This window comes from Lottia gigantea (assembly GCF_000327385.1).
Source record: "Lottia gigantea unplaced genomic scaffold LOTGIsca_48, whole genome shotgun sequence".
Taxonomy (NCBI): Eukaryota; Metazoa; Mollusca; class Gastropoda; family Lottiidae; genus Lottia; species Lottia gigantea.
Window position 1 is genome coordinate 1,837,569 of NW_008709663.1, and position 16,320 is coordinate 1,853,888.

Genomic DNA, 16,320 nt, shown 5'->3' on the forward strand with positions numbered 1-16,320 from the left:
TAGGGGGGGAAGGGGGGTGGTAGGTAAAATTCATTATTTAAAAATAATGTTATTTTGAGTATAAGGATATTGCGGTTCGGATCGTAGCCTATTGTTTATTCTTTTCAAATCGTGTTCTAGTAGCTTCATTTATTATTCTCTAAATGTCGGAAGAAATAAACTACATTCAGTCATTATAAATTCATGTTAACCTAACCTTGAAATATTACAATAAAAAATAGAAATATATTTATAGCTCCCATTGTTATTTTGAATCACGCTTGTGTCATTTGTCACTTGTGACGTAGTGCCATGGGCCATAAAAATAAGAAATTTATTATACTTCCACTTCCAACTTAGTTAGTGCACTCTTAATTTACAAAAGGGCGCCGGGGTGCTCGGATTATCTATATTTACGGAGAAATGAAGGAATTGGGAATGTAACTCGAGTAGTTACTAGACATCGAATCGAACGCACCTATATTTTCGTGTAAAAACAAGTAGGCCTACAGTCCTTGATAGAAACCACTATAGTAAGCCCTAGTAATGACCAATCATATTGATAGAGTCAATCAATAGTATTAGAGACAATTGTTGCGCGATACATAGTAACGGCGGCTGAATTTCAATAAAATCGGTATATTATTCAACACGTATACAAATTCATATTAAAACCTTTTAGACTGCAGTCGGTGTCAAATTACACAAGCTGAGGAAAATACTTAACTTTCAGGTAATTTTGGGAATTTGGTAGTTTATTTAACGAGTTGTATTTCTAGGCTAGGTTATATCAAAGAAATTAGGAATAACTTCTGACTAGTTAGAAAAAGGGCGGGAAAGTTTTCTGTATCTTAATCAAACAGTTGTGGTATGATTAATTGGTAGGCCTATCAGAAATATTTTTTTGTAAAATAAACAATGAGAACAGTTACTAAATATTTGGGCTACTAATAACACTTTAGAGGCGCAATCGTCGTCACCCAGCCTAAGGTTGTGTTTTTCCCGCCAATTTCAGAATTCTTGTTATAACTTGAATACATTGTCTTTTGTGTACGTGGACAATTTGGTCGTTAAGTTTACATTGTAATTATATAATAGCGGTGGTAAGCATAGTCTGCCTGTGTAAACGTAGCAGTATAGGAGTTCTACAAGATACTTGACATCGCTTAATTGACAGATCATTCGTTCTGTTTTTTTTTTATTATCTCATATTTTACAGCCATCTTAACGTTGATCAAATTAGCCTTTCGACCTAACCTGATAAGCACTGCGTCACAAAATGCCAGCCAGAAGGTAGAAATATGATTGGTTAAAGCAGAATTCATTAGTTAGGTCACAAGGTTACTTTGATGAACGTTCAGGAGGGCTGTCGTTAGACTATAACTGAAGTGGGTTTAATTGTTGAAAAATAAAAGCTAATAACAAAACGAAACGAAATTTGGTCTAATCCTAATCAGACTGCATAAGTGGCAAGGAAAGCTGAAACGCAATTGGCCCGCGACATACCTGGTTATCTTATGAAACGTATAGTGTATATCGAATATCAATTGGATATAATATGTACTGACTTTCTATATAGCTTGGTTTTAGTTATCCGTAATACTGTCATTTAGTTAAATTTTGCGTCACTTCCGGGCCATCCCATTTCAGATAACATTCCAAAGGGGATTTCTAGCAGATGACGTCATGAAATAGTCAGTGAGGACTATTATTATATATATTATCTTATTATATTACTCTATGCGTTCAGTGCATGAAAACCATCTTGACTTCTCATTAGTAGATGCAAGTTTTTGAATAACTTTTAACTTATTTTTACAGAATGACTGATAGAAAAGCTGTTATTAAAAATGCCGACATGTCGGAAGATATGCAAGCCGACTCTATCGAATGCGCCACCCAAGCCCTGGAGAAATTTAACATTGAAAAAGACATTGCTGCCTACATCAAGAAAGAATTCGATAAAAAATACAACCCAACATGGCACTGTATTGTCGGCAGAAACTTTGGAAGTTACGTGACCCACGAAACCAAACATTTCATATACTTCTATTTGGGTCAAGTCGCCATTTTGTTGTATAAGTCTGGTTAGAGATGATGATGGAAGAAATGCATCTCCTGAAATTTTGGTTCAAAAACTGCTATCACGGTCTTTCTCTCATAAACCTTTGAATTTTGAAAGAATTATTGTTTTTGTTAATTTTTAAAGTTTGTTTTATTTTTGATAAAAAAATTCAATATCTTATTTTTTATGTTTTCCATCTCCTTGGATGTTATTCTGCAATCTACCCAACAGCAATATAGATAGATGAGTTGTCAATCTAGATAGATCAGTTAACAATCTAGACAGATTAATAAGCAATCTAGATAGATCAGTTGACAATCTAGATAGATCAGTTAACATTCTAGATAGATCAGTTAACAACCTTGATAGATCAGTTAACAATCTAGACAGATCAATAAGCAATCTAGATAGATCAGTTGACAATCTAGATAGATAAGTTAACAACCTTATAGATCAGTTAACAATCTAGACAGATCAATAAGCAATCTAGATAGATCAGTTGACAGTTGACAATCTAGATAGATCAGTTGACATTCTAGACAGATCAGTTAACAATCTAGATAGATCAGTTAACAATCTAGATAGATCAGTAACAATCTAGATAGATCAGTTGACAATCTAGATAGATCAGTTGACAATCTAGATAGATCAGTTGACAATCTAGACAGATCAGTTGACAATCTAGACAGATCAGTTGACAATCTAGACAGATCAGTTAACAATCTAGACAGATCAGTTAACGATCTAGACAGATCAGTTAACGATCTAGACAGATCAGTTAACAATCTAGACAGATCAGTTAACAATCTAGACAGATCAGTTAACAATCTAGACAGATCAGTTAACAATCTAGACAGATCAGTTAACGATCTAGACAGATCAGTTAACAATCTAGACAGATCAGTTGACAATTTAGATAAATCATAATAAGACTATTTATAAAGAGCCTTTCCATACTGTAGAAGAATGCCCCAAGCGCTTGTGTGCTCTGAGCATGGTTGTCTATTTGTAGTGATTCAACAGCCATGTCTTGACACTAGATGTGAAAGTGGCAAGTGATGGAGAAAGTTTAATAGTATCAAGTAATTTGTTCCATAAAGAGGCCACCGTAAAGCTAAAGGACCTGGCTCCAACAGTCTGAAGGTTAACCATTGGTATATCTAACAGATGTTTTGTTGAAGAACGTAAAGATCGTAGTGGTGTATACAACGACAGTAGATTCTGTAGGTATGTTGGGGATAATTTGTGGATGGTTTGATAGGCCAATGACAGAATTTTGAAGTCAATTCTTTATTTTACTCGCAACCAATGTAGGGAGTTGAGAACTGGAGATACGTGGCATCGTTGAGGTACTTGTAGAACACTTCGTGAAGCAAGTTTTTGTATTTTTTGAAGTTTTTGTACTTGTTCAGATGGTATTCCAGTCAATATGCCATTGCAATAATCCAGTCTGGACAACATAAGTGACAGCATGAGAACAGCTGTAGCATCTCTCGTCAAGTAGGACCTAATATAGCCTATATCCTAAGTTGCAGATGACTGGACTTGGTAAGATGGTTGACATGCTTTGACATGTTAAGATGTGATTGTGAATCAATGGACGCCCAGATTCTTCACAACAGATGTAAATGGTATATCAGATTGGCCAACTTGCCAGAAGTTTTAAAAAAATTGAAATAGGTGATTTTTGATATTTGGATCCAGAGATATACTCCAACATTTTTTAAATTCTGTTTTACACACAGGCACCTGTTTCTATCAATAGTCGACTATCTCTATAATAATATATGAGAAGGTGGCTAACGCGTGTCACCACCATCTCCGCTTCAGACGTTTTTCTACCATTTACAGTAATGAAACATAATCCCGTTTCATTGAAAATTTTCCCTTCACACAAGACATCCCTCAGTGTTCTTCTTCATACTAATCTAATTATTGTTCAATAAAAAATACTAAAAAAATTTACACCCATCGTTTCACTGTAAGTAATTCTACAGTACTTTATCTATGAAATAAGTCGAACTGTACCACAGTAGTTTCACTAATAAATGGCTTACATGCATAGTAATTTTACCTGTTTTTTTACGAAGAAATAAAATACACAAGAATGCAACTCGGGTATTTACTGAACATGAATCAAACGCACCTATATTATATTACATTATTGTAAAACAAGTACAGTCTTTGATAGAAACCACTAAAGTAAGCCCTAGCAATAACCAATCAAATTGTTAGAGACAACCAATAGAATTAGAGACAACTGTTACGATAACGTGGTAACGGGGGCTGAATTTCAATAAAACCGGTATATTATTCAACACGTATTAAAATTCATATTAAAACCTTTTAGACTGCAGTCGGTGTCAAATTACACAAGCTGAGGAAAATACTTAACTTTCAGGTAATTTTGAGAATTTGGTAGTGTAATTAACGAGTTCAATTTCTAGGCTAGGTTATATCAAAGAACTTCTGACTTGTTAGAAAAAGGGCGGGAAAGTTTTTTGTATATTGACCAAACAGGTGTGGTATGATCAATTGATATATTAATATTATATCAACAATGTATCACTAAGTTACTGAATATTTTGGAGAGTATTGACAGTTTGGAGAGTGTGGGAGGGGCAAAAGTCACCTAGCCTGATATTCAGGTTTCCCGCCAATTGGTCAACAAGCTTCGGCCTTTCAGAAATCTTGTTAAAACTTGAATACATATATTTTGTGTACGTGGACATTTTGGTCGTTAAGTTTACATCGTAATTAGATTAGAAGTGTTGAGGACCCTGCTTATATAAATGAGCTAGGGTTAGCAGGCACTTGTAAAGGGGTTCTACCAGTTACTTGACATTCCATGGGCAAGGAGATCTGGAACGCTTTTGGCCTGCGATACTCAAATCCCTGGCTATATAATTTTTTTATACAAATAATATCGTGTCTTGTTAGAAGCTTACCAGAATTAGGTCAGGGTATTCTGATACATCTTTTACAGGGTTCAGAAAAGTAGGACGTAAAACTCCATTTCATTTCATTTCTTATACATCTTTTCATTTTGTACTACTCACATATGTTTGATATACTTCCTTGTGTGAAAAGTCCATAAGCTACTACCAATGTTTCGTCAATATAATGTTTGGATTTCGGGTTTCGTAGGGCCTACTAGATTTATTTTGAATAAGTAAGCTTATTACGAAAAACTTTTAATTGAGCTCTATATGATATAATATTTACCATCGGCTTTATCGATCTACTCGATAATATATTATTTTGCTAGGTGAAATCACAACATGTTTGGGTGATAGCTTGTAGAAAGTTATATATTATATTATAATCGCTGTAGTAGTAGTGTCGGTATTGAAATATATATCTCGGCCCATTTATTATTAGAATTAGTTATGGTTGAGTTACTATAAAGGTCTATCTCGATACATAGCTCTTTAATGTCACAATGTTCTTAGTTCGGGTTATTGTGAATCCATCAATATTTCAAAATACCCTTACTCCCGATTGTGAATAACGGAATTGTCTTGCTTTGTAAGCATTTTTATTATAGACCGTATATAATGGAAACCAACTTATATAGAGTTCAATTCTAGTGATCTGTAATACTTTTCAAACATGATTTCGGTTGTCTTTTGCAAAATTGTACCCTTGGTTAAGGCTGGCGTCACTTCCGGGCCGTTTTTCACCATTCCCAATGGAAGTTATAGTCAATGACGTCATGAAATCGTCTGTGCGTAACGATATAACGTTAAATGCATGTAGAGTTTTAGACTAGCTTGTTTTTTCATTAGTAGATGAAATTGTTTGAATAATATTAACTTATTTTTACAGAATGACAGACAGAAAATCAGTTATTAAAAATGCCGACATGTCGGAGGAGCTTCAAACCGATGCCATCGAATGCGCCACCCAAGCCCTGGAGAAATTTAACATTGAAAAAGACATTGCTGCCTACATCAAGAAGGAATTCGACAAAAAATACAATCCAACATGGCACTGTATTGTGGGCAGAAACTTTGGAAGTTACGTGACCCACGAAACCAAACATTTCATATACTTCTATTTGGGTCAAGTCGCCATTTTGTTGTTTAAATCTGGTTAGAGAGGATGATGATGGTTCAATATTTTTATTTTTCTCAATATTTGCTTCTAACATGCAATGTTATTGTTTATTTTTAAACTTTTATTTTATTTTTGCTAAGAAAAACATTTTTAAATGCGAACTTGGATGTTGTTCTCGAATTATTTGTATTTTGCCCCATAGCAATCGAGATAAATCCGTCAGCAAAGAATCTTACGTTGATCTGAGACAAATCGGGGTGATTAGGGTTGGGGGCAAGCAGCTATCTAGGGCTAGAATCCACTTCCCAGCATCACACTATGACCTTGTGAAATCTAACCTGTTTGTAGCGAGCCACCTCACTTCCTGCATTTTACCACCATGTTTGTCAAATGATAGTAAAATGGCGATAAAAAAAATAGTCTCAAGCTCTAGAACCTTTTGGGGATAATTCGCTACGTATGATATTCTTACATGGAAATATGGAACACACGCGACCATTTTGAATCCCAACTCGACTTTTGAAAAAGAATGTAACATTTCAATAAAAACTTCAAATGACATTAAAATCTATTTCTAAACCTTAAAATCTGATTTGAAAACTTTGTTGAAACATTCTAGCTAGCCTGTATGAAAAGTCGAGGTAGAGATTCAAAATGGTCGCAAATTACGTTCGTGTGTATTATACATTTTAAAATCATTATAAATCCACAACCTTCTTGTTGATGCATATATTGGCTTTGTTTACAAAGTCCCGAATGAAAAGACTCTAATGTTTGAACTATACCAAAATCACGTGACAATCTGGGCAAAGTTCCGGTAAAGTACAGCTGCCATTGACTACCATATGTTGCAGACAGGAAGAGATAGACTACTTTCCCGGTAGACTGTTTGCCCGATAAATAAGTGGGTTAGGCCTAACTGGCTGATTGTACGTAGCCTTAGTCTAGTCTAAGGGGGGTGGGGGGGGGAGGGGGAATTCGGGCCAGCCTCATTTCTGGGTTCGTCAAAATCAATTGCTTTCTTAGTCTGTCGGTACCGGTCGTAAGGATGGGCTAAGATGTACGGGGCTTAGTTGAAGTAATCGAATAAATCGTTTGTCAGCATATTATCGGGAGGCAATCCTTTCGATTTTTCGATTGTATTGTCTAATAAAATTATAATATTAAACTCCATCCACTGAAAGACTCATTAGAACCACTGGCTCAGTTTCAAACCATACCCAAATAGTTCCTCGATCATGTGAAAACCCACGTCCGCGTACAAGGCAAACCCAAGTTCCGTATTCACAAAACCAACTTGTGAAAATTATTTTTATATGAAAATTTATACAAAACATAACAATAAAGAAATAAATAAAATAAATATTAGAAAGTGGTAAATCATAATGTTATCAGAGGTAATCGTTATTTTTGGTGATTTTGACTAAATTTCGATTGATTCATAGACTACTGTGAGCAATCGGTATTGTTGGAGAATTTCGTACCGGACACCTGCGAGATCAGTCACTCTTCTTCTTCAGCCAGACATAACCAATCAACCAGGAAACTCGTCCGCAAATATAATTGCAGTTCTCAAATAGTTCTCAAGTCCATACAAATAATTGTGACCAAAGTATTTCCAGTTCGACATTGCGAGCATATAACCTTGTATAAGGTCTTAAAGAGATACTCTACTATAGAAGCACTGGCCTAGATCAGAGGTATTAGGTGTTATGAGATTCTCTACTATAGAAGCACTGGCCTAGGTCAGAGGTAGAGACTTGGAAGTTTGTTATATTCTTGCTCGATTATCATCCAATTTTAACATTTCAATTAGTACTATGTTAGACGATTCCAATAAATATTCTATAAATAAATAAGAACAAAATATAGAATTTGTTCGTGTTGAAATTAAATAATGGCGAAACTAAAAAGGTTCATGTGTAGAATTAAATGCCGAGAACTAGATTAATAGCATCTTGATGGATATCAGCGTCTTCATCCGCCAGTTTAACTCATATCATCCTCCCATCATCATCATCATCATCCTCTCTAACCAGATTTAAACAACAAAATGGCGACTTGACCCAAATAGAAGTATATGAAATGTTTGGTTTCGTGGGTCACGTAACTTCCAAAGTTTCTGCCGACAATACAGTGCCATGTTGGGTTGTATTTTTTGTCAAATTCCTTCTTGATGAAGGCAGCAATGTCTTTTTCAATGTTAAATTTCTCCAGGGCTTGGGTGGCGCATTCGATAGAGTCGGCTTGCATATCTTCCGACATGTCGGCATTTTTAATAACAGCTTTTCTATCAGTCATTCTGTAAAAATAAAAGACAGTGTATGGTATTTTAAAAAGCACAGCAATAATTGATGAGCAAAATGCACCAAAAATCGATCGCTAATTATGCACATGCATCTAAAGTAGGTCAGTCATAAATGATTTTATAATAGATAGCGTTGTCGTTGTCAAGGGGACGTCAACATTAAAAAAGAATCAAGGCCCTAAATCCCAGACTGGTCTTCTCGGGGAACTTATAAGATGGGCAAGATCTAAATAAATTATGAATAAAAGCTTCATTGAGAAAACTGGGATTGGAATATCAGGGGCTGTGGTCAATCGTTCTTATAAAAGAATTCGTTTTTGAAGCTCTATATTCAGGTACATGTTTTTTAATCGATAGATGTGTATGTCACCAACGTGGAGCCATTTGAAATATTACCATTAGCTCAAATATATTAGAATCATACAATTTACAACGTTTAGGGTTTGAGAATCAATTTATTACTCATTGCTCCGGGGGGTAAGGGCTGACAGATATATGTTCACAAGAGAAACGTCATTTTCTACAAAGTATATACCAATAGAACTTATTCTAGATTCATACATCAAGAATATTCAGGTGCGGGCCTCTCTCTCCACAGAAATTCCTCCAGTAACCCGCCCGTATTTAGCTAGTGCTATTTTGGGCTATCAAAACAAATTGGACGATAAAAAATGTGCACAATAATTAGTATTCTACCGCTTCCAACATTCGGATTAATACTTGATTCACTCTTGTGCTATGTCAAATCAAATTTGTAATAAATTGTTGGATTTCGGCCTTTCTCAAAATTCCTGATTTTCATTTTCCACCAAGATTTATATAGATCTAAATGCCCAATGTAATATATAGAATTTTATGCATTAATTCCCGATAATTTAACAAAAGGAACAAAAAATCAAATTCACTCACCTGTATTTTTGTATTCTCCAAATAGAAATTTAAAATTAGTATTTGACGTCTTCAAAATTCTAGACTGGAATAAATTACGACTTATTCCACTTCTAATTATCTACTATTCTGTGAAATAATTTATATATTTCCCACGTTTCCATTGGTTAAAGCCATTCAATTTCATTGGCTGTTGTCAATGACTTTTTCAGTGTTTTATATCAGTGGTTTCTATCACGCGATGACCGAGTTGGATTGTTTTTGACGTGATAATAGAACACATTGGGTGCGTTCGATACCCTCGTCTAGACATAGCCTTAGATCGATCTAGTGGACAAACCTAACTCGCTATCATTCGATATTTATTTTCTTGGTTTTTAGCGACCCACTGCATCGTTATTATAATCTTAAAATATGTATATTAAAATATAAACATTTGTATATTAAACAGAACATGACAATTTGTAGCTTCTCTAGGCCTAAATTTGCACCTTTAGCTCCAGTGGTTTAGTGTTGTCTGATACTATTAAAATAAGCATGGGTTATCTCCCTTCATATAAAATATTTCTTCGTAAATAAAAAGATTAATGTCTAAGCTTTGTTTTCGAGATAATACCTTCGGATTTTTCAACCCGGTTTCACCCTGTCAGCGATGTAGGTAAGAGGGGCTGACATGGAAAAAGTGTCCAGTCGCTCAGATATGACATATAACCGAGGCCCCGTGTGTTACACGCTAAGTACCGGTACGTTAAAGATCCCTCCGCTCCACAATAATTGGAAATCGAAAAAGAGCAGGCTAATGCCGATGTCCAGGCAAAATTTTTCTCATTGCACCCTGTATGGCGTTGCCCATCTTCATTAGCCCACATGGTGCAGAAAAGTAGGACGTAAAACTCCATTCATTTCATTTTTGTCATTTTTGATTTATTGTCATGGTTTATGGGAGGCGGATGAGGTGATTTAGGGATGCAGGCCTAGACAAACGTTTTCCCGCTCTTACATTAGGCAGGTTTGTTGTGCGTTTGGCCATTCGCACCTTAGTCAAGAAAACGGTAATGCCTTTAGCTATTTGAGCTTTCAAATCCATGAGTGTCCAGAATGATCCATCCGTGTTTTAAAGTTAAAATGACGACTTGTCTTTTCTTGAGATTCTTGCCATAATACAGACGTGCGGATTGTTGAGGATTATAAGTCCAATTAAACAATTTATGTAATGAATATAATAGTTATTGTTATGTAATGAAATAAAATAATTGGTAGCAAATTGCTGACTTTCTCTCCTAAGAGATCACCTTAATTCATTAAGAGACTTCTTTGGACTCATCCATTGAGTGATCCCTTAATGCGGGTTTTACTGTATTTAACACTATTTTAACAGTGGTATTTCTTTATCTTTCTACAATTATTATATTGAGCACTATTTTAACAGCGGTTTTTCTATATAGCTCTACAATTGATGTATTGAGCACTATTCTAACAGTGGTATTTCTATATTGCTCTACAATTGATGTATTGAGAACTATTTTAACAGTGGTATTTCTATATTGCTCTACAATTGATGTATTGAGCACTATTCTAACAGTGGTATTTCTATATCGCTCTACAATTGATTTATTGAGCATTATTTTAATAGCGGTTTTTCTATATCGCTCTACAATTGAAGTTTTGAGCACTATTCTAACAGTGGTATTTCTATATCGCTCTACAATTGATTTATTGAGCACTATTTTAACAGTGATGTTTCTATATCACTCTACAATTGATGTATTGAGCACTATTTTAACAGTGGTATTTCTATGTCACTCTACAATTGATGTATTGAGCACTGTTCTAACACCGTTATTTCTATATCGCCCTACAATTGATGTATTGAGTACTATTTTAACAGTGGTATTTCTATATCACTCTACAATTGATCTATTGAGTACTATTTTAACAGTGGTATTTCTATATCACCCTACAATTGATATATTGAGAACTATTATATCAGCCCGAAAAATCTGGTTGTACCCGTTATTGGGACGTGATATACAGAATACAGATGGGATATCAGCCCAACAAATCTGGTTATACCCGTTACTGGGACGTGAAGTACAGATGGGATATCAGCCCGACAAATCTGGTTGTACCCGTTACTGGGACGTGATGTACAGATGGGATATCAGTCCAAAAAAATCCGCTTATACCCGTTACTGGGACGTGTCAGACAGATGGGATATCAGCCCAACAAATCTGGTTCTACCCGTTACTGGGGCGTGATATACAGATGGGATATCAGCCCGACAATTCTGGTTCTACCCGTTACTGGGACGTGATATACAGATGAGATATTAGCCCAACAAATCTTGTTATACTCGTTACTGGGACGTGATATACAGATGGGATATCAGCCCGACAAATCTGGTTCTACCCGTTACTGGGTCGTGTCAGACAGATGGAATATCAGCCCAGCAAATCTGGTAATACCCGTTACTGGGACGTGATATACAGATGAGATATCGGCCCGACAAATCTGGTTATACCCGTTACTGGGATGTGATATACAGATGAGATATCAGCCCGACAATTCTGGTTCTACCCGTTAATGGGACGTGATATACAGATGGGATATCAGCCCAACAAATCTGGTTATACCCGTTACTGGGACGTGATATACAGATGGGATATTAGCCCAACAAATCTTGTTATACCCGTTACTGGGACGTGATATATAGATGAGATATCGGCCCGACAAATCTGGTTGTACCCGTTACTGGGACGTGATATACAGATGGGATATCAGCCCGACAATTCTGGTTCTACCCGTTACTGGGACGTGATATACAGATGGGATATCAGCCCAACAAATCTGGTTATACCCGTTACTGGGATGTGATATACAGATGGGATATCAGCCCAACAAATCTGGTTGTACCCGTTACTGGGACGTGATATACAGATGGGATATCAGCCCGACAATTCTGGTTCTACCCGTTACTGGGACGTGATATACAGATGGGATATCAGCCCAACAAATCTGGTTATACCCGTTACTGGGATGTGATATACAGATGGGATATCAGCCCAACAAATCTGGTTGTACCCGTTACTGGGACGTGATATACAGATGGGATATCAGCCCAACAAATCTGGTTGTACCCGTTACTGGGACGTGATATACAAATGGGATATCAGCCCAACAAATCTGGTTGTACCCGTTACTGGGACGTGATATATAGATGAGATATCAGCCCAACAAATCTGGTTGTACCCGTTACTGGGACGTGATATACAGATGGGATATCAGCCCAATAAATCTTGTTATACCCGTTACTGGGACGTGATATACAGATGGGATATCAGCCCAACAAATCTGGTTGTACCCGTTACTGGGACGTGATATACAGATGGGATATCAGCCCAATAAATCTTGTTATACCCGTTACTGGGACGTGATATACAGATGGGATATCAGCCCAATAAAGCTGGCCGTTAGTTTGTGAGGTGAACGTAATAGGCATGCTATAATATATCCGTTTTACACAATGTCACAGTCCGCTACCAATTCATTGTGAATTTTGAAATATTTTAAATTATTATTCATTAAATTCTGATAATTTAAATTCAAAGATTCAAATTTGGTTGAATTTTCAAATCAATAATGAATTAGTACTGAAAGTGATCATATTGTGAATATGGTTACAATGCAAAATTAAAAGAAAAGACATTTTTCTCCCCTCATGTTGGCCTCGTTTGTTGTTAAAACAAAGTCTAGAGTTGAAAGGGTCGTTTATTGGCAGACTTATTGGTTAGACTCCTGACTCTACCCTTGCTTGCTTTTGGTCCGAACGTCTTCACCCAAACTTGACTTGAATCATGAGTATATTTCACGTGTGCCCACGCTTTTAGATATAGTCACAGGATTTATACTATCAAACCAGTTTGATACTTGATGACGATTGTCTTATCATCTGCAAGACAGAACGTCATCATCCGATCAGATTCATTTTCCTTGCAAGATACGCACGTGATTATCGACATAGTGGAAAGGACCAACTGGAGATTTTATGTCTCCTTGTGTGTCTGCTGCCAGTCTGTGAAACGCAAACCAGCACCGTTTATGTACCTGCACCGCAAGATGAAGTCACAGAATGAAGAAGTTATTTTGTTCTATATTTTATATTTTTCCTTTTTTTTTTATACAGAAACAATGAAATGAACTTCTCAGAGAGATGGCTGGTCAACTTGATCTGAGAAAAATGATCCTAGGAACAAAGCTTAAAGAAAGGAATTCTAATTTTGGAATGATTTTTTTCCCCAAAAGACTGGATTAACTTGGCAAAACACCCCTAAATTTGACAATGAACTTTTCAAATCATACTTCATACAGTATCATATTGATAGAAAGTATACATGAGTGGAAGAGTTCAATAGAAAGTTTAGGGATGTCAAATTGATGTTTGGCACTCAAAATACACATATTTCACTTTACAAATAATTCAATTTTTCAACTAATGTAAAAGGTCAACAAAGGTCTTGTGTAAAACATCGACAAAGACCTTGTGTAAAACATCAACAAAGGTCTTGTGTAGAATGTTAACAAAGGTCTTGTGTAGATCATCAACAAAGGTCTTGTGTAGATCGTCAACAAAGGTCTTGTGTAGAACGTCAACAAAGGTCTTGTGTAGAACGTCAACAAAGGTCTTGTGTAGATCGTCAACAAAGGTCTTGTGAAGATCATCAACAAAAGTCTTGTGTAGATCGTCAACTAAGGTCTTGTGTAGAACTTGAGTTCTAAAAATTTTACATCCTCATTTTTTTCTCACATGGATCCAAAGTTAGTCATTTTTTCAAAGATCAAGTCTGACCAATAAATGATAAATTAACAATATGCCGTCAAATTATTTTACGATGATGCTTTTTTCTTTTCTGCTTCCTTCTTTTTCTCAGCCTCAATCTTGGCCTGTTCTTCATTATATACTGTGATGAGTTTATCAACCTCAGGGAATCCTAGAACACGAATCTTAGTCTTCCCATTCTCTCTCGTTAATGTCGCTAGTTCAACTGGAATAATAGAACAAAATGTCTTTTTTATTTTTTAGTGTCAAATTAAGCAAACTATTTGAATAATTGGTGTTTATGTATTCTTAAACATATCATTATGTTCTTATTGCATCTTATTATTAAGAGTTTTAACCAATCATAAATCATGTACAGTCTGGATAAACAAAACAAGACTTTTTGACCTTTCTTGATCGGTCACTCATTGGAATTCTGCTGGTATTTCTCTTGTAATTTAGCTAATTATGAATTAATTATGGACATGTGAGACAAACTGGTATTTTTCCAAGTCATTAAAACACCTCTACTTTCTATTCATATAAGTATTAGCATTTTCATTTTCATAAATAAAAATAAGGGAACCCATCTATAATCGAATTGTTGAGTTATCAGGGGTAGATAACTGAGACTATATTTTTACCTACCTTTATCAGGGGTCAGTTTGGTCATGTCCAATGTTTTACTCAGAACTTTAATAGATAATGCCAGGGCCTCCTGTAGATTGGTCTCCCCTTCCTTATACTCCTGTTTTAACATTGATACAGCATTCTAAAATATCAACAAAATACATTATCAATTATAAATATCTGTTGACACCTTTTCCAAAGTTATAGAGATTAGGGCGGTTGAAAGGTAACAAGTTACTATTCAACAGAAGGTACTGGCCCAGGATTAAAGCAGTGTTCACTAATTGTAGAGATTAGGGCGGTTGAAAGGTAACAAGTTACTATTCAACAGAAGGTACTGGCCCAGGATTAAAGCAGTGTTCATTAATTGTAGAGATTAGGTTGGTTGAAAGGTAAGATACTTTTCAGCAGAAAGCACTGGCACAAGGATAATTTCACTATTGTTAAGGCTGGTGTGTTAAAATAGGAATTCATTTGCTTTAAAGGACCCCTTTCACTATCAGTTCGACCAATCATACCTTAGTTTCAGAAACAGGAATTTTTTTTAGCTTACATAATCAATAATACTGTTCACAACGCATAGCCTTCAAATCCGTGTGTATCCATAATTATTCACGTTCCAGTTTGAGGTATATTTGAAGGAATTATGCAATTTTTGTGAGTTCTAGTACTTCTTAGGACTATTAAAGCACAATAAGACCCAAATCAATCCCTGAAAATGCTGACTGTCCCCTTTAAGTTATTTTTAATTTTTAGTACCCGTATATGTTGTTTTATTTTAATTTATATTCTGTGTTTAAAGAGTAAATAAGAATGAAGAATGAGCTGATTAAAAGGATTAAAAGAATTGGGTAAAAACTTACAGCACTATTATTACCAATACAGGTGGCTTTCCAACCTCCATAATTTCCACTAGGATCACTCTGATACAACTGAAAACCATAATGTCTATCCCAACCCATATACAATAGAGATACACCAAACGGACGTTTACCTGGTACAGATAGATTATTTTATTATTTTTACACGGAGAAAACTAACATATATAATAAGATTTATTACATAATACATCCTTTGTTATCAGCATACAAATACAAAGAACTATATTAAAAACAAAGTAACTACAATTATAAATTACATGTAAAATCATTTATTAGTTCACAGACTTTAATGTTACAGTTCTTGTATTATAGCATTCTTATTGACAATTTAAATTAAAGGGATTGTAAAGATGTTTTCTAGAATTCTTATGTGTTTGGGGACATTGATCAATTGCACCATTCCAATTTTCAATCAGACGTCTGTGGTACCTGCAATTCCACTTAAACTAAGCCTTTAATGAAGTGACGTCATAAAACCTAGTTTTATTGGAATTGCAGGAACCACGGACGGAATGGTGCAAATAGATGCAATCAGTGTCCTGGATACACATCAAGTTTTAAAAAAAAAATCTGACAATGATAAAATATATACTTGATAAAGAAAATACCAACCTCCAAATTGTGTATAAGCTTGTTTGATATCACATAGAGAGCTGACAATTTGTTCACAGGGTATCGGTTCTTGATACTGCA

The 16,320-nt window shown here is 35.4% G+C and overlaps 4 protein-coding genes across 4 annotated transcripts in view; 2 read left to right on the plus strand and 2 right to left on the minus strand.

Moving 5' to 3' along the window:
* Positions 1-595: 595 nt before the first annotated feature.
* On the plus strand, positions 596-2,224 carry LOTGIDRAFT_206820 (hypothetical protein). The gene is made up of 2 exons (XM_009061460.1): positions 596-712; positions 1,801-2,224. Exon 2 carries the CDS (start codon positions 1,802-1,804, stop codon positions 2,069-2,071), a length of 270 nt encoding a protein of 89 aa, XP_009059708.1. The 5' UTR covers positions 596-712; position 1,801; the 3' UTR covers positions 2,072-2,224.
* On the plus strand, positions 596-6,262 carry LOTGIDRAFT_234245 (hypothetical protein). Its single transcript, XM_009061459.1, has 2 exons — positions 596-712; positions 5,873-6,262. Exon 2 carries the CDS (start codon positions 5,874-5,876, stop codon positions 6,141-6,143), a length of 270 nt encoding a protein of 89 aa, XP_009059707.1. The 5' UTR covers positions 596-712; position 5,873; the 3' UTR covers positions 6,144-6,262.
* Positions 6,263-7,242: 980 nt separating this feature from the next.
* On the minus strand, positions 7,243-9,418 carry LOTGIDRAFT_218759 (hypothetical protein). The gene is made up of 2 exons (XM_009061461.1): positions 9,321-9,418; positions 7,243-8,405 (listed from the first exon to the last, which is right to left on the minus strand). Exon 2 carries the CDS (start codon positions 8,402-8,404, stop codon positions 8,135-8,137), a length of 270 nt encoding a protein of 89 aa, XP_009059709.1. The 5' UTR covers position 8,405; positions 9,321-9,418; the 3' UTR covers positions 7,243-8,134.
* Positions 9,419-13,445: 4,027 nt separating this feature from the next.
* Positions 13,446-16,320, minus strand: part of LOTGIDRAFT_192880 (hypothetical protein) — a 4,845-nt gene continuing 1,970 nt past the window's right edge. The window contains exons 6-9 of the mRNA XM_009061462.1: positions 16,240-16,315; positions 15,610-15,740; positions 14,765-14,888; positions 13,446-14,342 (exon numbers count right to left, since the gene is read on the minus strand). Coding sequence (XP_009059710.1) covers positions 14,185-14,342; positions 14,765-14,888; positions 15,610-15,740; positions 16,240-16,315 — 489 coding nt within the window. The 3' untranslated portion in view covers positions 13,446-14,184. The remainder of the gene's footprint in view (positions 14,343-14,764; positions 14,889-15,609; positions 15,741-16,239; positions 16,316-16,320) is intronic.